At 40.2% G+C, this 27,348-nt stretch overlaps 1 protein-coding gene across 21 annotated transcripts in view; it reads left to right on the top strand.

The window, feature by feature from the left end:
* The window catches only part of adgrg6 (adhesion G protein-coupled receptor G6), a 175,305-nt gene that overhangs the window by 62,282 nt on the left and 85,675 nt on the right, over positions 1 to 27,348 (top strand). For 9 of the 21 annotated variants that reach the window (XM_039737806.1, XM_039737790.1, XM_039737791.1 and 6 more), the window contains 8 exons: positions 7,202 to 7,249; positions 10,870 to 10,938; positions 17,085 to 17,168; positions 17,791 to 17,874; positions 18,504 to 18,587; positions 19,513 to 19,596; positions 20,206 to 20,289; positions 24,297 to 24,380. In XM_039737806.1, coding sequence (XP_039593740.1) covers positions 7,202 to 7,249; positions 10,870 to 10,938; positions 17,085 to 17,168; positions 17,791 to 17,874; positions 18,504 to 18,587; positions 19,513 to 19,596; positions 20,206 to 20,289; positions 24,297 to 24,380 — 621 coding nt within the window. The remainder of the gene's footprint in view (positions 1 to 7,201; positions 7,250 to 10,869; positions 10,939 to 17,084; positions 17,169 to 17,790; positions 17,875 to 18,503; positions 18,588 to 19,512; positions 19,597 to 20,205; positions 20,290 to 24,296; positions 24,381 to 27,348) is intronic. The other 12 variants (XM_039737810.1, XM_039737809.1, XM_039737792.1 and 9 more) reach the window with 11 other exon arrangements.

Below are 27,348 nucleotides of genomic sequence, written 5' to 3'. Positions count from 1 at the left end.
AGCCTGAAGCCTCATAGGAACTCTTTATCAATGAATGAGTGGAAGAGGCAACCTCTAGCTAAAAAAAGGGAGCGTGCATATCCTCAGCTAGGATAAGTCCGCTCGCTACATGAGTTTAGCAGTGGCCACTTTTCAGTAGCCAGTTTTCCATTAGAGAAAATACAGCATTGTGCACGATGGTGCGTTTTAGGATGTGTAAAGGACGGCCGGCAGTCCAACCCTTGGGGAATGGAAGGATGGGGGGAGGTGGCACCTTATTTAGGACCCTGCCACCCCCAGAATGTTAAAGGGCAGCCCCTCTGGCTTGAAGCGGTGCATCAAATTCCCACAGGGCTCCAATGGAGTTGAAGTCTGGCGCAGGCCTGTTGGGTTTTGTGGGCGCCGCCAGGGTGTGCTGCAGCACTTCCACCACAGCCTTCTCACCCTTTGCCTCTCAATGGGTAAAAGATACGTGAATGTGGAATTTCCAAAAGGTGAAATGTCAGACCTTAAATCTTTTGTAACAACCCAAATACATTTTGAAAGCTGCCAGAATATAAACGGTAATTTTACTTATTGGCGTGTTCACAAAGTACAGAATGAGGTATGCCAATACGGTAGCTGCCAGCATTTGTTCTGGATCACTTAATAGTGATGGTAATTGGACCTGAAAGAGCATATTAGCCTTTTAAAGTTTCATTTTGGTTTTATTTGGCACGTTGAAAAAACTGAAACATTCATTTTATTTGAAACATCTAAACCTTGAATTGTGCTTATGCATCAAAAGAAATAAATGATTCAAAGCCGAGGGGATGGAGGGGGGTCACTCAGATGAACGCTAAATAGCTAAGCATGAGTTTTACTTTGTTTTTTGGAGGAGAGGCTGCCAGCCGTTTCAGTTCAGCCTACTGTGACGGCCAGCTAAAGACGTGTGTCATGGTGCTGTGATCACGTCGATTTCTTGATATCACCACATGTTACATTTTGAAGGAGTGTTCCCCCATACATGGCTATGCTGGACAGATGGTTTGAATAACTGTGCTATTGTGATTTTTGCTTTGCGCCATACCATCTATAGGGGAGGAGGGAAAGCTTTAGATGCGTCAAAAATTTCGATCTCCGGTTTTCGATGGATCTTGACGTTTTAGGGCCCCTTGATACCGAAAACATTGATATCTCGATGATGGGTGTGTGTCTGTGTGTCACAGTTTCTTGAGGTCGGTCTAGACTCTAGAGCTAAAACGGCTGGACAGAAGATTACCAAACTCGAAACTTAAGCCTGTTATGAGATGACAATGTGCTGATTGGTTTTTGAGCCAAATCCTGCAAAAGAAAGAGAAACTCTGGCGGAACCCGCAAATATCATAATTCTGCAATTCATTTCTATATATATCAATGGAACGTGTAGTATGTGTGGATAAATTCAGGGCATCTGCAATTGTGGGTCAGTAGGTCACAGTATGCGTCCACCATTACAACTGCTATTCTAATCCACCCAGTCGTTTTTTCCTCGGCACTAATGACAGAAGGTATAAATAATCAGCAATGCATTGCTTGCCATAATATTCACAATACATCCTGTATTAATAATTTATTTCTAAATTACTGGTGCAAACTGACAATACTGTAAAGGAGATCAAATTACCTTTTGTGTTCAGTGCAGCTCCTCCGGCCATCTGGGATCAAATTCCTGCATTTGTGCTGAATGGACACACATACGACAAAGAGCATCTCCTGTCACGTGGTCCTTGGGATTATTCCATCACCACAACATGAGTTGTTCTGCCGTACCTTGGACAATGTAATATAATTAATTTGCATTAGCATCTCATTAGCAGTATAAAAAGTGTGTAAAAGCTATTGTATTATAAAACACATTCTGATTAGTGTAGCCCTGCTGGGTGTCGTGGATGCCACTAGGGGGAGCTAATCCCTACCCCTTACTCTGAATTTAAAATATTTGTTGTTTAATGTTAAAGGAGTTTTCTTGATTGGGACCCCTAGGCTTTAAACAGATTCCTTCCCCTACATCTTTTCCAAATATTAAATAGTTTTAATGGAAACCCTAATCTTAAAAAAAAAAAAATTCTGAAATAGGGCCCTAAGGTTAAATTTGTATGTTGGCTCTTGTTTCTAACCCTATGATAATTCCCTGTATAATTTATATTACACCATGTTTAAAATATTCATTTTTATAGTTAGATTTTTATATAAAGTGTTTTAAGTAATTGTTTTTTTAAAAAACATTATTAATATACAGTATCCCCTATTTTAAGATCAATATTTTATGGATAATAGGCAGTGGGTATTCAGACAGAACAAGTAGTATCTGAAAACCTGATTTGATTGGGTTTTTGCAATGGAATTAATTTAGTTTTTTTTAGCATTCTATATAAATAAATGTATTTTGAGAACAGTAAAATGATGATTTATTAGAGAAATAACCAGACTGGGTTAAGACTTATTTCAATTAAATGTAATGTTTAAACTATGTGTGCCAGAGCATACCCCTTGGGGGCTTAATCTCCTGTAACCCTGTTTGCCTAAACATTGGACGTACTTCCAGGGTCTGTCTTAAAAGGAGCCCTCCACCTCACCTCGGCACTCAGTTGTAGTCATAGGAGTTGGGAGTAAGAGAAGATCGACGAAGGATTCACCATCCCTATACATCCAGTGCTGTGTAAAATGAAAATCGGGAGTGGTCTCCCCTCGACTTTTTTGTGTGTTAATCGAAACTGAAATTAATTTCTCAGTTTGTTCTAGGATGCGTTTCCCTTTTATAACTGCACAACTATCGATGTACGTTTTACTTTGTCCAGGATCTACTAAGCTTTGTGCATCACCCAGTCAGCCATGTCACCTCCTTGTTTGTGAGTCGTCTCTTTGAGAATTTCACACCCATGGCACACACTAATCTGTTATCATTTGCCACTAGCCAGCCACATCATTAAAACCTTTCACTGCTGACACCTGATAAAGTGAGGATGGATATTTGAGGAGTAAACCGCAAGACAGTGATTATATTTTATATTATGTACATTAAAGAACCATCAACAACAAATCAAATCATAGTAATAATATATTGAACAATTATTGTGAAAGTAAAGTTGAATAAATCGGAATCGAAAAATGTGTCATGATAATTTTATTTTGGCAAACAATTCTGGTAAATTACCACTTTCAGTAAGCAGGATTGGGTCTATAGCTGCAAGAGACTTTAGTAATGTGTGTAATGTAATACTTGTACACAAAATTTTGTTTATGTAAAGCAAAAATGTTCTCAAATATATATGTATTACCATTTGAACGGCAAACGGAAAATTGCAATTATCTCAAAAACCGGTCGTTTTTCCAAGAAATGCAAGGCGACAAAAAATGCTTAACATGTGGTGCTTTACCATAATATGTATGAGGTGAAATGATCACATTTTTAATATTTTTGGGGAAACGTCTAACAGAAATAGCTCAAAAGCTGATTGAAATCTACATTTTGTGCCAAATACTTGAATGCAAAATTCGTTTGACCTAAGAGAAAGTGTTTTCAGGTTATCATGTTTACATACACACACACACAGACATAATTCCAAAAATGGTATTTTCGGACTCACAGAGGTCAAAAACATTGAGATTCATCCAAATTTTTGGACGATTACAATAAAATACAATACAATTTATTTTTTGTATAGCCCAAAATCACACAAGAAGTGCCGCATTGGGCTTTAACAGGTCCTGCCTCTTGACAGCCCCCCAGCCTTGACTCTCTAAGAAGACAAGGAACAACTCCCAAAAAAAACACTTGTAGGGAAAAAAATGGAAGAAACCTTGGGAAAGGCAGTTCAAAGAGAGACCCCCTTTCCAGGCAGGATGGGCATGCAGTGGGTGTCAAAAAGAAGGGGGTCAATACAATACAATACAATACACAGAACAGAACAAATCCTCAATAGAGTATAAAAATAAAAATTTTAGAAGTACGGAGTAGAATTTCACAGTAGATGATATCCCATAATATGATTTGGATTTGTTTAGAGTCCTGGAGACCTAAGCCATCAAGCTGCCTCCCCCATTTAGCCATTCCACATCTGAAATAGCGCTAATCCGATGAAAGGACCCCTCTTTCCAACGATTCCTGCGATCCTCCATCAGGGATGACTTTACCTTAGGCAGGCAAAACAACTTGGCAGGTGGGCCGTGGCACCAAGTGCTACATTTGAGTACCGAGAAGAGAAACAGGATAGGTGAGGGTTAGTATCCAATTAGAACTCTCATGTCACTTATGTTTTAGTGCTAATGACTAACAACAGAGATGCTGTCTACACAGTTAATCAGCAGCTCTAGTCAGGGTGTGCTAAACTGAAGTAGTGAGTCTTCAGCAGGGATTTAAAAGCTGAGACCTAAGGGGTACCTCTTATAGTAGCAGGCAGACCACTCCACAGTTTAGGGGCCCTGTAACTAAAAGCTTGACCTCCCGCTATTATTTTATTAATTCTTGAAATCCTAAGCCGACCGTCATCTTGAGATCCTACTGTGCGCTCTGGTTTGTAAGTCATGATAAGTTCAGACAAGTAAGCCGGACCTCAGCCATTTAATGCTTTATATGTTAAAAGGAGGATTTTGAAATCTTCCCTAAACTTAACCGGGAGCCAGTGTAAGGGTTTAAGAACTGGAGTTGTGTTTGTATTTTCTTGTTCTTGTAATAATTCTAGCAGCAGCATTTTGGATTAACTGGAGGCTGTATAAAGAACAGTCTGAACATCCAGTGAACACCGCATTGCAGTAGTCAATCCTACTAGAAATAAATGCAGGAATTAATTGCTCAGAATCCTGTTTATTTAGAAAGCGCCTTAATTTCCCAACATTTTTAAGATGGAAGAAACATGATTTGGACAACCTTGTAATATGCGCTTTAAATGACTTTCTACAGTCAAAGATAACTCCTAGATTGTACCATTCCTATACTTTATATATGTGAAAGTAGAAATCATTATATTTGAACCCTTGACTGTTTGTGTTAGTTGTGTGTAGGGTTTGGAGGTCAGCGACGCCCCCTATCATTCACAACAGGTACACATGTGCCTTTCCAAATGATGTCAAATCAATTCATTGTGCCACAGGTGGACTCTGATCGAGTTCTAGAACCATCTCAAGGAGAATTAAAGGAATGCATTGCACAATCTTCAAAGCCTCAAGCAAAGGGTCTGTATACGTTTAGGAATGAGAGATTTCAGCATTTTAATTTTAGTAAATGTATTTAGACTTTGGCACTATAGGTTATTGAATTTAGATTTACGGGCATCTATTTAAAATGAAATCTACAACACAATACAGGGTGCCAAAAGTGAAAAGTTCTGAATATTTTCTGAATCCACTGTACGGTGGGGTGTGGGATTTTGAGTATGAACCCCTGAAATGTATTTTATGACCGTTCTAACTGATTGATCAGAGTCCCGAATTTCGACTCATGGACTTTCTCACCACCCCACTGCTCAAAATGAATTTTCCTGATATATTCGGTAGTTGCGTTACAAATAAACTTTACTCTTGCATCCTCCTATCCATTATAAAAGCCAGTTAAACCAATTTAAGCACAGAGTTTAACCAGAGCCTCTACTGGCAGCAGCATATGAGGTCTGCCTACATATTAAAATATGGAGCAGATGGACCGACACCCCATTCACGGCTGGCCATGAATCGGTTTAAGCAGATTTGAGAATGTTATGCTATGTTAAATACAAGTAAGATGGACTGGTCAGAGTCCTGGTTGAGATGGACCCTTCTCCTTTACCTGGCCTGGAAACCAAAATAAGGGATGGTCAAGAAAGGAGCTGCAATCTGCAAAAATGGAGGGGCACTATGGCAACTGGTGCACCATAGCTGGCCTCCTAGCAGCTGCGGGTGGACATGTTGGGTGGAGGCTGGTTGGAAACCTCTTCCCCAAGATAAGGAGGCCAGAAATACAAGACAGTGGGAAACTGCATGCTATGGGCAGATCATTAACCCCATGCACCGGGTGGCAGCATCCCTTCTGAACGGGGCTCCAGGGCATCATTTGAATTGTCATCTCATACAGCTGCCCTGTTGGGCTCTGTAGCAGCCACCAGAGGAAGCTGCCGGGAATTAAATTCTGAGTAGCCAGGGTGGTTTTGCCTCACCCAGAAGTGCTTCTCAGAGGCAACAGATTGAGTACTGGAAGTACTCTGTGGGTCAGGAGTTAAAATAAGAGTCACCCTCCACTACTCCCTGGAATCGGAGTTGGGAGTTGGGAGCGGTGACCTACTCAAAGCATCATGATGCACCAACATTAATGGACTGAAAGCCAGAAGTCTACGTGACCATCATCATCAAGTCCTTTCATGAAAACCCTAAATACAAAGAGGACTGTTTGACTTATGTTAGGTAGATTGCCCAGAGGGGACTGGGCGGTCTCTTGGTCTGGAACCCCTACAGATTTAATTTTTTCTCCAGCTTTTGGAGTTTTTTTTTTTCTGTCCACCCTGGCCATCGGACCTTACTTATTCTATGTTAATTAATGTTGACTTATGTTTATTTTTTATTGTGTCTTCTATTTTTCTATTCTTCATTTTGTAAAGCACTTTGAGCTACATATTTTTTTTGTATGAAAATGTGCTATAGAAATAAATGTTGATTGATTGAAGGGCGACACTCATCCGGGACACTAATTGTGAACCTGGGACTTGTCTGTGTAGTCACATCTGGAGTGTAGGGCTCAGTGACGCCTGCCTAGAGGCCACACCAGACAGAGTTCAAGATCCTAAACTGTGTCACTCATACTATAAGCCGTTGAGTGTGCACTTCTGCATTTCCATGTACGGCATGTTTATCCTTCGATTGTACTGGAAAGCTAAGCTTGCATGCCCCCGAATTGTGAGGGGGAAGGAGTATCACCAGGAGACCAGGCTGTTCCGCAGTTTGTCTGACTTTGAGAACTTTGGCTAGAAGTTTATTTTGCAGCCACGCTAAGTGTTGTACTTGGGTGTGGGTACTATTGAAAAAAATGGGTCATTAGTAATCCTTACATCATGGAGTTGAACTTAGCCAAAAAAAGCGCCTTGGGACATTGTCAGCGTAGGTGCTGTGTAGCATGTAATATCTGATAAAAATAAAAAAGTTGGCCAGAAGTGTTTTGTTCACCCTCTTTAAAGAAACAGTCTGCCATCACTGTGACTAATATGATTTGCAACTAATGATTAATCTTCTTTTTCAGTTTGCTACCCAAGTTGCTCTCAACTAACAACAACTACCCCATCTAGTGGTGAGTCCGCTCCTAACACTCTGCTTCTAACCGCAATGTTGCCCTTTTTATCGCATTACAGCCTGTTTAGCAAAAATGTCCTGTGTAGGTAAAGCTTGTAAAATGTCACCATTTGGGGCTAAACGAAAGCTGCACTCTGTCGACAGGTTGGGATGTCGCAATGCAGAAAAGTCTGGGTCTACGCCATGTTGTTCTAACCTCCTATGTATCTTAAGAAAGGGCTGAGATTTGAATTAATGTTAAAATTAAAGTGAAAGGAAGTTTGTTGGCTTTACGTCCTGAGGAGACGGAGGTTTGAATCTAAGTCTGTGTGGAGAGTGAATGTTTCCCATGTGTCGGCGTGGGTTTCCTCACACATCCTACAGATGTGCTTTTAGGTCAATTGACGTTGTGCCCCATCTGGGCTTACTCTGGGTCACACTTAACAACAGTTTTATTTTTTGGAAGACACCATTGCCAAGGTTTTATAATGAATACCAATTCTCTTTCTTGAAGTGACAATCAAAGCCCATTTGGAGCCCTAGGTGGGCCTGATGGAGGCCATTGTCGATAACGGGTAGTTGGTGTTAGTAGACTTTGACGACCTCCTCAGTGTCCAGAGAGCACGGCCCTTCACTAGTAGAAATGACACCCCTTTATGCATATACCACAAATTTTATGGAGCCGGCAAGCATGCGCACTTTAACTTTCACAAACAGCACCCAGCGGGTAACGGTGCACACTCATTATAATCATACTGTAGTTTGATGCCCAGGGTTGGGTTCTCTCTTGACATCCAAGGTGTGTGCGCCTTTAGAAACACAAACGGTGCCCCTTTGTGTTCATTTATTATCATACTTCTATTTTTATAAATGGCAATTCCTAAGATGGCACCCCCTAGGCGACCACCTATGACACCTAACAGATTAACTGGCACTGCTTTCTTGTAAACACGTTTGCTTTTTATTTAAAAATTAATAATACTAATAAATCTTTATCTTTATATAGCACTTTTCTCACTAGTCAAATTGCTTTTTTTTTTATAGTGAGCGGGGGGGGCACTTCAATCATCACTAACATGCGACACCCCCCTAGATGATGTAATGGAGGCCATTTTTGCACCAGTACACGCATCACACATGAGCTCTGAGGTAGTGAAGTGGTGAGAGAGGGAGGGCCAATTAGAGACAGGGGCTGATTAGGGGGGCCAGAATGACAAAGACCATGGTGGACAGTTTCACCAGGATATCGGAATACACCCTACTCTTTACATAGAATGCCCAGGGATCTTTAATGACCACAGTCAGTGCCTTGGTTTTACGTCTCATCCGAAGGATGGCGCCATTTTTACAGCACAGTGTCCTCATCACTGCACCGGGGCTTTGGCATCCGCATTCAGACCACAGGGTAAGCGCCCCCTGCTGGCCTCACCAACACCTCTTCCAGCAGCAACCCAAGCTTTTCCTTGATTTACAACCCCAGCACCTTTTGCTGATCCACTAAATTTGAACAGACCCGTCACCCAAACTAAATCTTAAGGTGGGCATTTGCATCTTTTGTGGGCAGAACAATGATTGATACAAATTTCTAATTTAAATCAAATTTCCAATTTAAAATCAGATGAATTCCTAATGAAGTCTTTGCTGTGAGAAGTATTTTAATGCTGCATTGATGTCAAAAGAATCTATATATATAATTCACTAAGCAGCCGACCATGGCACGCAAGACAGAGACCATGGGATACGCACGACAGAGCCACGCCCGCCAACTCACAGAGCTCTGCCCACCAACTCTAAGACCAGGGGATACGCACGACAGAGCCACGCCCGCCAACTCAGAGAGCTCTGCCCACCAACTCTAAGACCAGGGGATACGCACGACAGAGCCACGCCCGCCAACTCACAGAGCCCTGCCCACCAACTCTAAGACCAGGGGATACGCACGACAGAGCCACGCCCGCCAACTCTAACCCTCCTCCTACGTCCACCCTCGCAAACTGTTTTACATGCTGCATACAGCGATTCCCATCCACAACAAACATGCTTCTTCTTAGATGGTCCTTCAGGAACAGGGAAAACCTTTGTCTACAAAAACCTGATTCATACCATACTAAGAGCATAGTGTTTTTGTTGGCTTGCCCGCCCGCCCGACTGTTACCAGCATTCACCGCAATGTACTGGAGTGTAAAACTATCGCAGCTGCTGCCTGACAAACTGTCCTTATTCCCCGGATTTCCCTGACCCCATCAGATTCAAATTTGCCTTTTACTTTTACACGCAGACAATTTCCTGTTAGATTAGCCTTTGCTTTAGCCTTTAATGTCATTAAAGCACAGGGCCAAACTTTCAAAAAGATATGCCTGTATCTGCCAAAACCAGTTTACAGTCACAGACAATTGTATGTTGCTCTCTCCAGAGTTCCATCTTTTCATTCACTCACAGTCGTATTCTCAAACCCACCCCATTTGGAAAACTGTGTCTTTCAGGAAGTGTTCACCAATCAATAAATAATTATTAGGCGTATGCTATGCCTCGGGTTGGCTAGTTTAAATTAAATGAATGGCAGTGATGCAGACAATTTAGTCAATTAAGCACACCACGGAAGAGTCGGTTCATAACAAGAAGTCAGTGCCTGTCGTGACACAGGAGTCCCAAAGCACATTGGTCCCCACAAAGCCCATTAGAAGGGAACACCGTCAAACACAGGCAGTAACAAGAGCAAACACACAACTTTATCAAATAAAAAGGGTTATTTCCACAAAACTGCTCTGAAACCAAAGCAAACTCCACAGAGCACAAAGCAGAATTCAGAGCAAAGTCTCAAAGAAGGAGAGCAAGCAAGTGCATCTCAGAGCTTGAGGACGTGTCCTACTGTGACAAACTCAGAGAGTTAAAGCTGTGTAGTCTCGAGCAGGGGACCTCATTCATGTATTTAAAATCCTCAAAGGCATTGATCAAGCAGATCTGGCAACATTCACCCAGCTTAAGGGTGAATCCCGTACTTTAGGACATCAGTGGAAATGAAAAGGAAGTGCATAGAAGACTGGGGGACATTGGAAGAAACTACCGAGACATGGAGGTGAAGCAGAAACGTGGACAACCTTTTAAGAAGAATCTTGATTGAGTTATGGGGATTAGCTAAACAAACAGGCTTGATGAATTGAATGGCCTCCTCTTATTTGTCAGATTTCTCACATTCTTAAAGCAAAGCAGAATGTTCGAAAATGCAATAATTCACAAAAGCACAGAACAAGGCACAAGTAAACTCAGAACTCATACGCACATTCAAAATGAATCAGCAGGAACTGTGGGAGACCCCACATGAATTACAGAGTGCCGGGCAGTTCTTGGCAGTGATTCTCAGGTGGCCCTGCCTCTCTGGGAACCTAACGCATATTTTGGGATGTGAGAGGAACCAGCGTAAAATAAATCTGGATTTTGAATTTTGTTTAGTCCTTCCGTTGGGCCGCCCATATTTGTTTTGTCTCTGTCTGCTTCACCATGCAAACAACTGACTTGGGTTTTCATTTCTGTCTCCCTACTCTCTTTGTCACTGGCATATATATACTGTATATATATATTATTTTTTTTTTTTGCAAAATCAAAGTTTTCTAACAGAAAAATGTGATTTTTTTTTTAAAGGTACGGCAGTGGCATCACCCACAGATGTCGTAACAACCAGCTGTTCATTATCTGGACTTGGGTGCCCAGGTGAGACCCCCATCAAGCATGCTTGTCGTATGAGGTGGTGGCGAGATATGGCTTTTCTTCATTATATAGAAAACTTTTGGAATTTTTGATTATATATGACTCTGTTGTCATTGCTATGAATATACTGTACAATTACGAAAGTTTGAAAAAGTTAAAATTTAAATACTTTGGCCGGCACGGTGGCACAGTGGGTAGAACTGCTGCCTCGCAGTAAGGAGATCCGGGTTTGCTTCCCGGGTCCTCCCTGCGTGGAGTTTGCATGTTCTCCCCGTGTCTTCCTGGGTTTCCTCCCACAGTCCAAAGACATGCAGGTCAGGTGCATTGGCGATCCTACATTGTCCCTAGGGTGTGTGGGTGTGTGGGCTGGCGCCCTGCCCGGGAATTTGTTCCTGCCTTGCACCATGTGCTGGCTGGGATTGGCTCCAGCAGACCCCCGTGACCCTGTGTTAGGATATAGCAGGTTGGAAAATGACTAAATGAAATACTTTGTGTAAGCTAACATGAGGAATAGTAACGATTTATATGTCAGTTGTTTTTCTACAAGTCTTCTCGTTTTAATCTGCCAATCATTACAGCTGCATCGGAGTTTGAACATTCCAGAGATTTGGTGAATGTATTCCTCGCCTAGAGGTGGAGCGTCCAACTTGGAATTGCATTTAAACATAAGTGAAATTACAATCTGTGAAAAACAAATCCATGAAATGCATAGGATTTAACAGCAGGGAATGCTATAGTAGCAATCATTTACTTCCAGAGTAATGTCAATGAGGGCAGGGAGACAACTGCATTAAAAAAAAAAAATCTCTCCCTACCCCATGTTGCATTGTTTCCTGACAGTGCCTCCTACTGGCTAAAGATGAATGGAGCCATGAATGATTGGCGGTGGTGCAGTTACTGCCTCGCGGTTCAAGTCTTGGTCAAGGCCACTGATTGTACAGTTTGCAATTTCGCTAAAAGTCTGCATGGCTGTTGCCTATAACTATTTGTTATAATAATAATGCCCATTTTGCAATGTTTGATTACACACCCGTAGATGGTACTCAACTGTCCAAGGAGCATTTCAGTGTCCCTGGTCAGTTTCGCTCAGATGTATACAGCAGTTACATATCCAACAGAAGTCGCATGACTGCTCACAGCAGATATACTGTACAGCTAAGAAGAGCAAAATATAACTTGGAGTTGGTTAGCAACGTGGAAGGTGTATGGAAGACATTAGCTGTCAAAGGTATAATCATGCAGAAACGCGGGTTCTGTGCAGATCATCTTGCTTTCGTGCCAAACAGTAAGTATCCTTTTAATTGGAGTCTGTAGCTTTCACGTACGGATGATCGGGGAGTAACGGTGAAATTCAAGGTAGAGTTGGTTCCTTTCTTGCACCCGAGGTTCCTCAACCAGACTGAGGAGATTATTGATAATGGCTGGATGGATAGATGGATGAATCCCTGGAAGCAGAGTAGTATTACTACACTGAAACACACTCAATGTTCTGTATATTACACTGAAGGGTATCATTTCTTGCCTAAAATGCCTTGTGAAATATTGCTTGTGAAAGGCACTACATAAAATAAATAATGATTCATTGAAAGAAACAATATTAGGTGGAAGAAAACGGAGTACTGAAAGATTATTAAAATGTGCTGTTTAAGTAGATCGTGAGTGTTCAGAGTTTGCCTGGTAGGGAGCGAGACTTGGTCATCTCAGTATGGATAAGCAGACTGTTTACCAAGGAGACCCCACCTTTGATAAGACCCTGTGGCCAAGTTAGCTAATTCACATTTGGTGCCCTCAGTTTTTTTCAGGTTTTGACAGATAATTTTTATATTTACTTTATCTGATTGTGTGAAGTAGATGTCTTCAGCGTTTTCGAGTGTTTTCTTTTTAATAGGTATTCTTCTACAACAATAACAACATTTATTTCTATAGCACATTTTCATACAAATAATGGAGCTCAAAGTGCTTTACATGATGAAGAAAGAGAAAAAAAGACAAAGTAAGGATAAAATCAGAGAACACTAATTAACATAGAATAAAAGTAAGGTCCGATGGCCAGGAAAGACAGAAAAAAAAAAAATCCCAAGACAGCTGGAGAAAAAATAAAATCTGCAGGGGTTCAGAGGCCATGAGACCACCCGGTCCCCTATAGGCATTCTACCTAACATAAATGATCTCAATTAGTCCTCATTGTATTCAGGGTTCTCATGGAAGGACTTCATGATGACAGTCACATGGACTTCTGGCCCTTAATCCATCAATGTTGGGACATCACGGTGCTTTGATGAGGTGGTGGTTGCACAGATCGCCACGAGAGAAAACCAGAAAAACAACAGAAGAGAGAGTAGGGGTTAGTACGGATTTTGGAGCCACCATGAATAGTAATGATAATTAATTGAATATTCAATATTAAAATGAAGTTATGAGAAAGTCATGTTACAGTAATGTGTTTTTAGCAGTTTTTTTAAAGTGCTCCACCGTATCAGCTTGGCAAATTCCTATTGGCAGGCTATTCCAGATTTTAGGTGCATAACAGCAGAAGGCCGCCCGCCTCACCACTTCTTTTAAGTTTAGCTCTTGGAATTCTAAGCAGACACTCATTTGAAGATCTAAGGTTACGATTTGGAGTGTAAGATGTCAGACACTCCGATATATAAGATGGAGCGAGATTATTTAAGGCGTTGTGAACCATAAGCAGTATTTTAAAGTCAATTCTGAATGACACAGGTAACCAGTGTAGTGACATCAAAACTAGAGAGATGTGCTCGGTTTTTCTTTTCGTAGTTAGGATTCTAGCAGCTCCATTAATGCAGTCAATCAATGTCTTTTCTGGGTGGTCCTGAGAGGAGTGCGTTACTGTAATCTAGACGACTGAAAACAAAAGCGTGAACTCATTTCTCAGCATCTTTCAATGATATAAGAGGTCTAACTTATACCTTAACCCTAATTTCTAGCATGCAGTTTACTATTACCTCAACTTAATAGATAAATAGAAAATAAACCTCAATAAATTTTCAGTAATTGAATTTTTAAACTAATGTTTCCCTCATCCTATGGCTCCTTTTCTCTGTTTCTATCTGCAGCCACCAAAACCTCTATCATGACACCCATTACTGCCAACTAACAGCCTCACTGAGAGTTTGCAAACCGTTCCGTGTAAGTGCATGCATCTGTCACTTTTACTAACTGTTTGTTTCGTTTTTATCATGAAATGCCAGACAGCTAACATTCATATCTTGTAGGCATGGAACTAAATTAGATGGCTTGCATTCCTGGAATGTGAAAGGCACAAATGTGCACAAAAACTGTTGTCAGCAGCAAACTTACATGCTTCTCAGTATTCATCGGTACTTTAGTAGTTCTGATCGGAGGTACCTCAGCATGTTCCAGTTTTGCTGGGTAAGAAGGGACAGTCGGCCATTTCAGTGTTAAAAAGTAGAGCATGTACCAAGGAGATACCACTTTCGGTGATAGACCATGGCCATGTGCAAAACTTGTCCAATTCACATTGGTTCATTTGGTTTTTTCATGTTTTGGAAGGTAATGCATACAAATAACTTTTTAAAAAAAAATATTTAAATAAAGTAGATGTTTGTAACTCTTTGCAATGTTTTCTTTTTAATAGGTCATTTTCTATCATTCATCTTATTTTTGCCTCAACTTTCCTTCTTAGTATTACATGAGGGACGTTCAAAAAGTTTCCGCACTTTTATATTTCCGTTGGAAACGGTGAAGGAGGGAGGAGTAGTAATCGGTTGTGTCTCAGAGTGTCATGTGCCTGGGAAAACTGTGTCACAAAGGAAGGTGACTAGTAGAAAAGTGATGTCATTTGTTTTTGAAATTCTTAATAAACTGAGTTAAAAAAAAGTGCGGAAACTTTATGAACGTCCCTCGTATTAAAATGAACAAGACAACTCATTGCCTACTCATGAAATCCTACAATTTTAGTAGTAGAATTTTTAAACTAATCCTTTCCTTACCCCATGGCTCCCTATCTCTGTTTTTTTCTGCTGCCACCAAAACTTCTATCGTGACACCCATTATTTCTACAGTCCTGCCGACTAACAATCTCACTGAGAGTACGCAAACCGTTATTTGTAAATGGATGCCTGTTACTTTTATTAACTGTTGTTTTGTTTTTGTCATGAAGTGCCAAACACCTCACATTTATAACCTGTAAGCATGGACCTAAACTAGATGGGGTCCATTCCTGAAATGTGAAGGGAACAAATGTGCACATAAATCATTTGCAAAAGCAAACCGATGTGCATTTCGGTATTCATTGGCACTTTAGTAGCACTGATCTGTTGTAGCTCTCTGCATATTCTGATTTTGCAGTGCAGAGAGGGAGACTTGCTGTCGATTTATTTTTTGTAATGAAACGCCAAACAGCTAACATTCATAACGTGCAGGAATGGAACAAAACTAGATGGGTTTCATTACTGAAACGTGAAAGGAAGAAATTTGTGCCTAAACTATTTATAGATACAAATTTATGTGCTTTGGGGGGCATGGTGGCACAGTGGGTAGCGCTGCTGCCTCGCAGTAAGGAGACCTGGGTTTGCTTCCCGGGTCCTCCCTACGGGGAGTTTGCATGTTCTCCCCGTGTCTGCATGGGTTTCCTCCCACAGTCCAATGACATGCAGGTTGGGTGCATTGGGGATCCTAAATTGTCCCTAGTGTGTGCTGAATGTGTGCCCTGCGGTGGGCTGGCGCTCTGCCCAGGGTTTGTTTCCTGCCGTGTGCCCTGTGTTGGCTGGGATTGGCTCCAGCAGACCCCTGTGACCCTGCAGTTAGGATATAGCGGGTTGGATAATGGATGGATGGATAGATTTATGTGCTTTTCTGTTTTCATCGGTATTACAGATCTTCTGTAGCTCACCGTGACTTCTGGTTTTGCTGGGTTGGAAGGGAGACTCGGTCATTTCATCGTTGAAAAGCAGACTGTGTGCCAAGGAGACACCACTTTCGGTGATAGGCCATTGGCCAGTTCACATTGGAGAATTGTATTTTTTTATGTTTTGCAAGAAATTGCATATAGTTACATTTTTTTAAATGTGTGAACTAGGCGTTTTTAACTTTTGCAAATCTTTTTTTTTATTAGGTTCTCCTCTATCATGCAGCTTATTACTACCTCAGCTTTTCTTCACAGGATAATATTAAAATGAAAAAGACAACTCATTACCTAGTTAACAAATTATGTTTCAATAATTTAATTTTTAAACTAATCCTTTCCCCATCCCATGGCTCCCTATCTCTGTTTCTGTCTGCAGCTACCAAAACTTCTGTCACAACTCCTGTTATTTCCTCCACCCTACCGACTAGCAGCCTCACCGAGAGTTTGCAAACCATTATTTGTACATGCATGCCTGCTACTTTTATTAACCGTTGTTTTGTCTTTGTCATGAAGTGCTAAACACCTCACATTCATAACCTGTAAGCATGGACCTAAACTAGATGGGCTTCATTCCTGAAACGTGTAAGGAACAAATGTGCACATAAATCGTTAGCAAATGCAAACCGATGTGCATTTCAGTATTCATTGGTACTTTAGGAGCGCTGATCTCTGTGTGTATTCTGATTTGATTTTGCAGTGTAGAGAGGGAGACTTGCTGTTGATTTCTTTTGTAATGAAATGCCAAACAGCTAACATTCATAACTTGCAGGAACTCGTAGATGGGTTTCATTACTGAAACGTGAAGGGAACAAATTTGTGCCCAAGTTATCCATAGAAATAAATGTATGTGCTTTTCTATGTTCATCAGTATTTTAGATCTTCTGTAGCTCAGCGTGTCTTCTGGTTGATAGGAAGGGAGAGTCGGTTATTTCAGTGTTGAAAAGCAGACCGCGTACCAAGGAGACACCACTTTCGGTGAGAGACCGTGGCCAAGAGCAAACCTTCACCAATTCACGTTAGAGTGTTTCAATTAATTTCTTTCAGGTTTTGGAGCATCTTTTGTGTTTACATTTTTTAATGTGTGAAGTAGCTCTTTCAAACTTTGTGGAGTGTTTATGTTTTAATAGGTATTCTTCTAACATGCAGTTCATTCACAGGACTACATAACCTACTCAATAAATCCTAAGTTTCAGTAGCAGAATGTTTCAGCTAATCCTTTTCTCATTCTATGGCTCCCTTTCTCTGTTTCTGTCTGCAGCCACCAAAACTTCTATCACAACTCCCGTTATTTTCACCACCCTGCCAACTAACAGCCTCACCGAAAATACACAGGCCATTTTTTGTAAGTGCATGCTTGTTATTTTTATTAACTGTTGTTTTGTTTTTGTAATGAAATCCCAAAACAGCTAACATTTATAACTTGCAGGAATGGAACTAAGCTAGATGGGTTTCATTAACGAAACGTGAAGGGAACAAATTTGTGCCTAAACTATTTATAGAAACAAATGGATGTGCTTTTCTGTTTTCATCGGTACTTTAGCATTTCAGATCTTCTGTAGCTCACCGTGACTTCTGGTTTTGCAAGGTAGGATGGGAGACTCGGTCATTTCAGTGTTGAAAAGCAGACTGTGTACCGAGGAGACACCACTTTCGGTGGTAGACCGCGGCCAAGTGCAAAACTTCCTCAATTCACATTGGAGAATTGTATTATTTCATGTTTTGCAAGATAATGCATATATTTACAAGTTTTTTAAATGTGTGAAGTAGGTGTTTTTAACTTTTGGAAGTGTTTTTTTTATTAGGTTCTCCTCTAACATTACTACCTCAGCTTTTCTTCACAGGATAATATTAAAATGAAAAAGACAACTCATTACCTACTAAACAAATAATAGGTTTCAGTAATAGAATTCTTCAACTAATCCATTCCTCATCCCATGGCTCCCTATCTCTGTTTCTGTCTGCAGCCACCAAAACTTCTATCACAACTCCCGTTATTTCCACCATCCTGCCGACTAACAGACCCACTGAGAGTTCGCAAACCGTTGTTTGTAAGTGCATGCCTGTTACTTTTATTAACTGTTGTTTTGTTTTTGTCATGAAATGCTAAACCGTTAACATTCGTAAGTTGGAGGGAAGGAACTGAACTAGATGGGTTTCAATACTGAAATGTGAAGGGAACAAATCTATACCTAAACTATTCATAGAAACAAATGGATTCTGCTTATCCGTATTCATCAGTACTTTTGCAGCGCTGATCTGTTTTAGCTCTGCGTGTGTTCTGGTTTTGCAGGATATGAAGGGAGACTCGGTCATTTCAGTGTTGAAAAGCAGACTGTGTACCAAGGAGACACCACTTTCGGTGATAGACCGCGGCCAAATGCAAAACTTCCTCAACTCACATTGTAGAATTGTATTTTTTCGTGTTTTGCAAGATAATGCCTATATTTACATGTTTTTATATGTGTGAACTAGGTGTTTTTAACTTTTGGAAGTGTTTTTTTATTAGGTTCTCCTCTAACATTGCAGTTTATTATTACCTCAACTTCCTTTTCAGGATTATATTAAAATGGAAAAGATAATTACTTACCTACTCAAGAAATCCTAAGTTTCAGTAATAATAATTTTTAACTAATTCATTCCACACCCCATGGCTCCCTATCTCTGTTTCTGTCTGCAGCCACCAAAACCTCTATCACAACTCCCGTTATTTCCACCATCCTGCCAACTAACAGCCTCACCGAGAGTTCGCAAACCGTTCTTCGTAAGTGCATGCCTGTTATTTTTATTAACTGTTGTTTTGTTTTTGTCATGAAATGCCAAAGAATTAACATTCGTAAGTTGGAGGGATGAAACTGAACTAGATGGGTTTCAATACTGAAACGTGAAGGGAACAAATTTGTACCTAAACTATTCATAGAAACAAATGTATGTGCTTATTCATGATCATCAATAATTTTGTAGCTCTGATCTGTTTTAGCTCTGTTCTGGTTTTGCAGAATATGAAGGGAGACTTCGTCATTTCAGTGCTGAAAAGCACACTGTGTACTAAGGAGACACCACTTTCGGTGAAAGACCTCGGCCAAGTGCAAAACTTAGTCAATTCACCTTGTAAAATTGTATTTTTTTTTGTGTTTTGCGAAATAATGCAAAGGTGGCACAGTGGTAGTGCTGCTGCCTCACAGTTAGGAGACCCGGGTTCGCTTCCCGGGTCCTCCCTGCGTGGAGATTGCCCGTGTCTGCGTGGGTTTCCTCCCACAGTCCAATAACATGCAAGTTAGGTGCATTGGCGATCCTTCATTGTCCCTGATGTGTGTGCTTGGTGTGTGCATGCCCTGCAGTGGGCTGGCACCCTACCCGGGGTTTGTTTCCTGCCTTGCGCCCTGTGTTGGCTGGGATTAGCTCCAGCAGACCCCTGTGATCCTGTAGTTAGGATATAGTGAGTTGGATACTCGATGGATGGAAATAATGCAGATATTTACAGGTTTTTAACTTTTGGAAGTGTTTTTTTTTATTAGGTTCTCCTCTAACATTGCAGTTTATTGTTACCTCAACTTCCTTTATAGGATCATATTAAAATGAGAAAGACAACTCATTACCTACTCAAGAAATCCTAAGTTTCAGTAGTAGAATTTTACAACTAATCCGTTCCTCATCCCACGGCTCCCTATCTCTGTTTCTGTCTGCAGCCACCAAAACTTCTATCACAACTCCTATTATTTCCACCGTCCTGCCGACTAACAGCCTCACAGAGAGTTCGCAAACCGTTGTTTGTAAGTGCATGCCTGTTATTTTTATTAACTGTTGTTTTGTTTTTGTCGTGAAATGCCAAACCGTTAACATTCGTAAGTTAGAGGGATGGAACTGAACTAGATAGGTTTCAATACTGAAATTTGAAGGGAACACATTTGTGCCTCAGCTATTCATAGAAACAAACGTATGTACTTTTCTGTTTTCATCAGTTCTTTTGTAGCTCTGATGTGTTTTAGCTCTGCGTGTCTTCCGGTTTTGCAGGGTATGAAGGGAGACTCAGTCATTTCAGCATTGAAAAACAGACTGCGTACCAAGGAGACACCACTTTCGGTCATAGACCGCAGCCAAGTGCAAAACTTAGTCAATTCACCTTGTAAAATTGTATTTTTTTTTGTGTGTTTTGCAAAATAATGAAAATGTTTACATGTTTTTAACTTTTGGAAGTGTTTTTTTTATTAGGTTCTCCTCTAACATTGCAGTTTATTATTACCTCAACTTCCTTTTCAGGATTATATAAAAATGAAAAAGATAATTACTTACTTACTCATGAAAACCTAAGTTTCAGTAATAGAGTTTTTAACTAATCCATTCCTCATCCCATGGCTCCCTATCTCTGTTTCTGTCTGCAGCCACCAAAACTTCTATCACAACTCCCGTTATTTCCACCATCCTGCCAACTAACAGCCCCACCAAGAGTTTGCAAACAGTTCTTTGTAAGTGCATGCCTGTTATTTTTGTTAACTGTTGTTCTGTTTTTGTCATGAAATGCCAAACAGCTGATATTCTTAACTTGTAAGCAAGGAACTAAACCAGGTAGGTTTCATTCCTGAAACGTGAAGGGAACAAATTTGTGTATAAACTGTTTGCAGAAATAAACTTATGTGCTTTTCAGTGTTCATCGGCACTTCGTGACATATTACATTACGTAGCTTGCATAACCCGTTACATAAAGTGTAGGCATGGAACTAAACTTAAGATGGGTTTTTAATCATGAAATGAGTGTGTAAACTGTTGGTAGAAGCAAATTCATTTCCACTTCAGTATCCATCCATTTTTTTGTAGCTCTGATTAGTTTTGTAGTTACAAATTGATGTTACATCTGCTCATGACTGCTCACGGTGTGTGTGTAAATTCTAAATGTCAATAAATATTGCTTGTCATTTGTAAAAACAATTTTTTAAAAATCGCAGTTTGAATGTATATTTCGCTTTTTCACTTTCGCAATGGTACACAGAGGCCTTTGAAATGTAACTTGAAAATATTAGTTAATAGTAAGGATATAAGACACTCAGCAAAAATAGTTAGCAAACAGCAGTTGTAAGTTTAAGAGAAGGTTAATCAATAAAGATAAGTCGGTGCCTAATACAGTCACCCCTTCAGATATGTGGAATACGACATTCACAATTTTGTTAATTCAGGAGTTAGTCGTGAACAATGAATTTAAATGGGAATTTTTTTGGAGCTTGCCAAAACTCGCAATCGACATGTAAGCCAAAAATATGTAAACAATACAGAAAATGATTTGTGTCCCATAAAATGAAATATAAATACTAGCCGTGTAAGCCCGTGCTGCAAAACGCCTGGGCTCCTAGAATTCTGGCACTTCAATCAATCTATCACATCGGTTGTGCATAAGGTTCTTTTTTCTCTGTGGTTTCGTTTTGCTGACGTGCTCGCCTCCATTGTCTATCAGCGGCCAAGCGAGTTTCTCTCTCCTAGAAGGTCTCCTTTTGCCGTTGTGCTCGCTTCGCATATGTATTAGTGGCTTAGCGAGTTTCTTTTCTGACCAGCTTCACTTTGGCGATGGAGTCATTTTCTTTCAGCTTCATGCTGTAGCTTCATACTTCTTTCTTCTTCCAACTCGTTAACTTGGGGCCACCTTGCCAGCTCTTTGAGCTTCATGCTGTAGCCTTACACTTCCATGCCGGACAGACAAACACACGCACTTCCCCGCGTATAAAATGATATATAAATATATGTGCTATTTAATATTTGTTAATGTATGTGCATTCTATCTTTAATATTAAAAGTTATCTTTAGTATATTTGGCAAATAAAAAAATAAGAACTGTGGGATCTACACCAGTCACTTTAAACCTTCACAGCTCCCTTGGTTACTCAGCAGATCTGACATCTCTCCCCAGCTGGCGCACACCCACACTCTCTTGCTCCTACCAGAATTCCGCTTAGCGCTCTTACCCATCTTTCCCGAGGTCACTCCCACTTGTTAATTTCTCAATTTCCTTTCCTCTGATTTATTTTTCTCCTTTTCTTACCAGCTCCTCTCTTTTTCATCCGTACAGTCAACCAACTGGCTGGCGTACTGGCACCAATTAACCAATGGCATAAGTTTAAAAAAAAAACAAAAAATTATTAATAAATTAAAGTGACACACCCTACCACAGTAATAGGGGCCCAAGTATCATTTGCAAATTTTTACATTCGGTAGAGGACTTCTGCCCCCTAAACCTGACGAATGTGAAGGGGCGAATTTAAAAAGTTTTCATGTCTTATGTAGAAACATGGCCAGTACAGTATGTGGCCTTGCTTTTGTTTGGTGCACAGGTAGGCATCTTTTTATGCGTCTTATTTTAATTGAGTAGCTTGAGCCTAACTTCTTGAACAGTTTGCATGATGGTTGATGCTAAATTAACGGCATCTACTATCTGCTTGCAAGCTTTTATTCCCTTACTGATCCTAGAAAGTATATGTTTTTTCCCACTAAAACTAAAATAACGTGACCCTGAAAAGTCTTTCTTTCTTTCTTTAATCACCATCTCTTTATAGCTTGAATAACTCAGTACATAATATGTAGGCATGGAACTAAATTAGACGGGTTTTTAATCATGAAATGAGTGTGTAAACTGCTGGTAGAAGCAAATTATTGCAACTCCATTAATAATAATAGAGTTTATGGGTTTGAAATTTATAGTAATTGAGTAAAATTGACAGTTATTAAATAAAACCTGAGCACACTGATTTATGATTAACTGGGATTCATCAAACCTAAGGAGGTGGTTATAGCTAAATCTGGGCTCAACTCCGCATTCGTGAGTCGTACTATTGTTTGTGAAATATGCTTACAGATTTACTACTATTTTATGAATGAAACCCCATGTTTGTAAACAACTTTCTAAGACACCAAATCTTTAAACAATTGAACAGAGGGATAGAGGACAGATAATATTTTGCACGATGGCTTGGTTGCACAGTGACAGGGGCGTCAGATTCAAGTCTTGCCCTAGTGTACAGTTTTCCCAAATGTCTGCGTGGTTGTTTCCATGTATATTGCAGTCTCCCCACATACCCATAAATGCACTTGTAAGACTAGTTAGTGATTCCTCATTTTCTTAGTATGGTTGTCATCTCATCCAGGTGTCAATTGCATTTTACTGCAAAGGTAGTGGTCCCCTCACCCCGTAATCATCATCAAATTTTGTGATTACCATATGAAAGCAGCAGAAGGTGCTGTTCATTGTGAATTTCAGTATCCAGTTGTTACAAAGGGCTATTCAGGTAGGTGATGTGTTCATGTTTTGCCGGGTAGGCCAATAATATTGAACTGCACAGCTGCATCATCATATGACACTGCAGGTCTGCACCAGCAGAAGTTAAGATTAGGGGTTAATATGCTTAAGTGTGTAGTATAAACGGTTAAGATTAGGAGTAACTTAAGATCAGGGGTTAGTATAGTCAAGCATGTAGTATAAACAGTTAAGAATAGGGGTGATTTAATTTTAGGTTTCTTAAGGTTAGGGGTTGGTGTGGTTAGCATTTAGTGTAAACGGTTAAGATTAGTGTTGATTTAAGGTTAGGATTACGAAGGTTAGTGGTTTGCATGGTTAGATGTTAGTTTAAATTGTTAAGGTTAGGGATAACTTAAGGTTAGGGGTTAGTATGCTTAAGCGTGTAATATAAACTGTTGAGTTTAGGAGTAACTTAAGGTTAGGGTTAGTATGGTCAAGCATGTAGTATAAAAAGTTAAGAACGGGTAATTTAAGGTTAGGTTTCTTAAGGTTAGGGGTTAGTATGCTTAAGTGTGTAGTTTAAATATTTAAGATTAGGAGTAATTTAAGGTTAGGTTTGTTAAGGTTAGGGGTTGGTGTGGTTAGCATTTAGTGTAAACGGTTAAGATTTGTGGTGATTTAAGGTTAGGATTATGAAGGTTTGTAGTTCGCGTGGTTAGCAGTTAGTGTAAATTGTTAAGATTAGTGATAACTTAAGGTTAGGGGTTAGCATGATTACCGTTCAGTTTAGACGTGTGGTGACATCACTTCCTCCATGAAACTGCTGGTATAGACCTGCGGTGCAGTCCTGCAGTTGGATGCTTCTTGGGTACGAAGGGAGACTTGGTTACTTCAGTGTGGAAATGCAGACTGTTTGCCAAGGAGACACCACTTTCGGTAAGAGATCGTGACCAAGTGAAAAATGTGGCTAGTTCACATTGGATCAATTAAATTAAGTTTTTTTTCCCAGGTTTTCCTTTTCAAGCATACACTTTAAAAATGTTTTAATATGGAGGAATGTAGATGTTTTACACATTTTGGAATGTTTTCTGTTTAGGTCCTGTTCTAACATGCCTCAACTTTTCTTCACAGGATTACCTAGAATTATTAAAAAAAAAGATCTATTCATTACCTAAATCGTAAATTTCAGTAATAGAGTTTTTTAAACTAATCCTCCCTCACTCCATGGCTCCCTCTCTCTGTTTCTGTCTGCAGCCAACAATACCTCAGTCACGACACCCATTACTTCCACCACCCTGCTAACTAACACCATCACCGAGAGCACGCAAAACGGTTTTAGTAAGTGCATGCTTGTTATATTTCTTAACTGTTTTGTTGTGTTTTGTTATGTTATGAAGTACCAAACAGCTAACATTCATAAGTTGTAGGCATATAGCTAAGCCTGCATGGTCTCATTCATGAAACGAGTGTCTAAAGTGTTTGTGCTGTTTAGTTTTCATCCGTGCTTTAGTTTGGACTGATTCTTCGCCTCGTCATGAGTGCTCATGGTATGTGTGTAAATTACATGTAGCTAAAAATCCCTTGTCGTTTATATAACTCATAATTCTGACTTGTATTATGTTCTGTTTTATTCACAGTGTGCAGATACCTTTGAACAATTTTAAAATATTAAAAAATATTAAAAGTATAACACCTGTAAAAATAGTTTCCCATCAGCAGCTTTAGGTTTAAGGGTGGTTTAAAGCAGTGTTTCTCAACCTTTCTAATGTCATGACCCACTTTTACATAAGAAATCTGACAAACGAGAGGAGACCGTTCTGTCTGTTTGTCGCCTGTTTGTTTAGCTAATAGCTGAGCTGTCCCTTATCTCATCCAGATTCTTCTTAAAGGTTGTCAAGGTTTCTGCTTCAACTCCATGTGTCGGTAGTTTGCCCCAGAGTCCCACGACTCTTTGCGTAAAGAAGAACTTCCTGGTTTCAGTCTTCAGTGCACTTCCCCTTACTTTCCATTGATGTCTTTGAGTCTGTGACTCACCATTAATCTGAAAGAATGTTGATAGATCTTCTTTATCAATGCCTTAAAGGAGTTTGAATACCTGGATTAGGTTTCCACTCAGTCTCTTCTGCTCAATGCGTTGACGTAAATTCAACAGTTTTTATAATACTAGCTGTGTAAGCCTCTTTTGTAAAAAGTCCATGCTCCTAGAAACTATTGAAATCATCAGAAAAAAAATTGAAGTGCAGAGTCGGCATATATTTTCTCATAGATGTGTTTTCGTGATCTAGCAAAAGTTGTGAGATGTTTTTTGGACGCAGCACAGGTATGCAAACTTTCTCCTCACTGTTGGCTCCAAAACATTTCCCTGGAGGAGGGAATTTATTTAGTGACTGCACTTACACTTTATTGCATCCAGGGGCACACCGGGTACCCCTGCTCGTTGAGTAATAATGTACTCACATTGAGCATTTACGATTGATTGGGACTGGTCATCCTAATCATGTGGTTTACAAAATTTGGTTTCCATGAATCAAGAATGGAGGCTACTTTGGATGGCCCTGAAAGACATTGCAGCAGCCTTTCTAATGTCGTGACCCACTTTTACATAAGAAACATAAGAAATCTGACAAATGAGAGGAGACCGTTCTGTCCGTTTGTCACCCGTTTGTTTAGCTACTAGCTGAACTGTCTCTTATCTCATCCAGATTCTTCTTAAAGGTTGTCTGCTTCAGCTCCATGTGTCGGTAGTTTGCCCCAGAGTCCCACGACTCTTTGCATAAAGAAGAACTTCCTGGTTTCAGTCTTCAGTGCACTTCCTCTTACTTTCCATTGATGTCTTTGAGTCCGTGACTCACCATTAAGTTGAAAGGATGTTGATAGATCTTTTTTTATCAACGCCTTAGAGGATTTTGAATACCTGGATTAGGTTTCCACACAGTCTGCTCTGCTCAATGCGAAACAGGTTTAATTCTCTGAGTCTGTCACAGTAGGCCATGTCCTGAAGTGCCATGATGCACCTGGGTTTTTGTAGTGTGTTAACCAGAACTGCACATAATAGTCCAGATGCGGTCTGACTAGTGCTTTATATAGTTTGAACACAGCATCCCTTGACGTAAATTCAACAGTTTTTATAATACTAGCTGTGTAAGCATCTGTTGTAAAAAAACCCGGGCTCCTAGAAACTATTGAAATGCAGAGTCGGCGGTTTCGTTTTGCAGACGTGCTCGCCCCCCGTTGTCTACCAGCGGCTAAGCAAGTTTCTCTCTCGTTTGTCTTTCCTCGGTTGCTTTCTTTCAGCTTCTTGCTGTAGCCTTGCACTTCTTTCTTCTTCCGACTCGTTAACTTGGTGCTGCCTTGCCGGCTCTTTGAGCCTCATGCTGTAGCCTCTCACTTCCGGGCCGGACAGACAACACACACACTTCCACACATAGACGTTTATATATAAGATAACCTAACATTACTTCTGTGCATTGCTTAGTTGATGAAAATGTTGCATCAACGTAAACCCCTAAATCCTTTTCAGAGGTTGTTTACTGTATAACATTGTCTCCCATCTTGTATTTATAATTGATGATCCTTTTGTCCAGGTGTAGATCTTTTCACTTTTCTACATTAAACTGCATTTTTGTGAGTGTTTGTTCAGTTCTGAAGCTTGTCCAGGTCTTTTTGAATTCTTTTCGATGCCTCCTCAGTCTCTGCTATCCCTGCAATTTTAACGTTACCTGCAAATTTCACAAGTTTACTAATTATACCAGAATCAATGTCATTAATCTAAATCAGTCAAAGTAGCAGTCCAAGGATAGACTCCGCTGATGACCTCACTCCATGTGAAGCATCCTCCTCTTATCTCTACTCTTTGTCTCCTGACAGTTAACCAACTAGAGATCTAGTTTTGTAGGTTATCACTCATGTCAACAGCTCATACAGCCCATATATTTTCTCATAGATGTGTTTTCGTGATCTACCAAAAGTTGTGAGATGTTTTTAGGACGCAGCATAGGTATACAAAGTTTCTCCCTGCAAAATATTTTCATGGAGGAGGGAATTTATTTAGTGACCGCACTTACGATTTATTGCATCCAGGGCCACACCGGTACCCCTGCTCGTTGAGTAGTAATGTACTCGCATTGAACATTTACGATCGATTGGGACTGGTCAACCTAATCAGGTGGTTTCCAAAATTTGGTTTCCATGAATCAAGAATGGAGGCTACTTTGGATGGCTCTGAAAAACATTACAGCAACCTCGGCAGGGTGACCTGAAGTTTTGTGTTTCGCAACGGGCAGATGCACCTTTCTTCATGGACCTT

This window comes from Polypterus senegalus, chromosome 16 (assembly GCF_016835505.1).
Source record: "Polypterus senegalus isolate Bchr_013 chromosome 16, ASM1683550v1, whole genome shotgun sequence".
Lineage (NCBI taxonomy): Eukaryota > Metazoa > Chordata > Cladistia > Polypteriformes > Polypteridae > Polypterus > Polypterus senegalus.
This window is presented reverse-complemented; position numbering and strand designations above follow the sequence as displayed.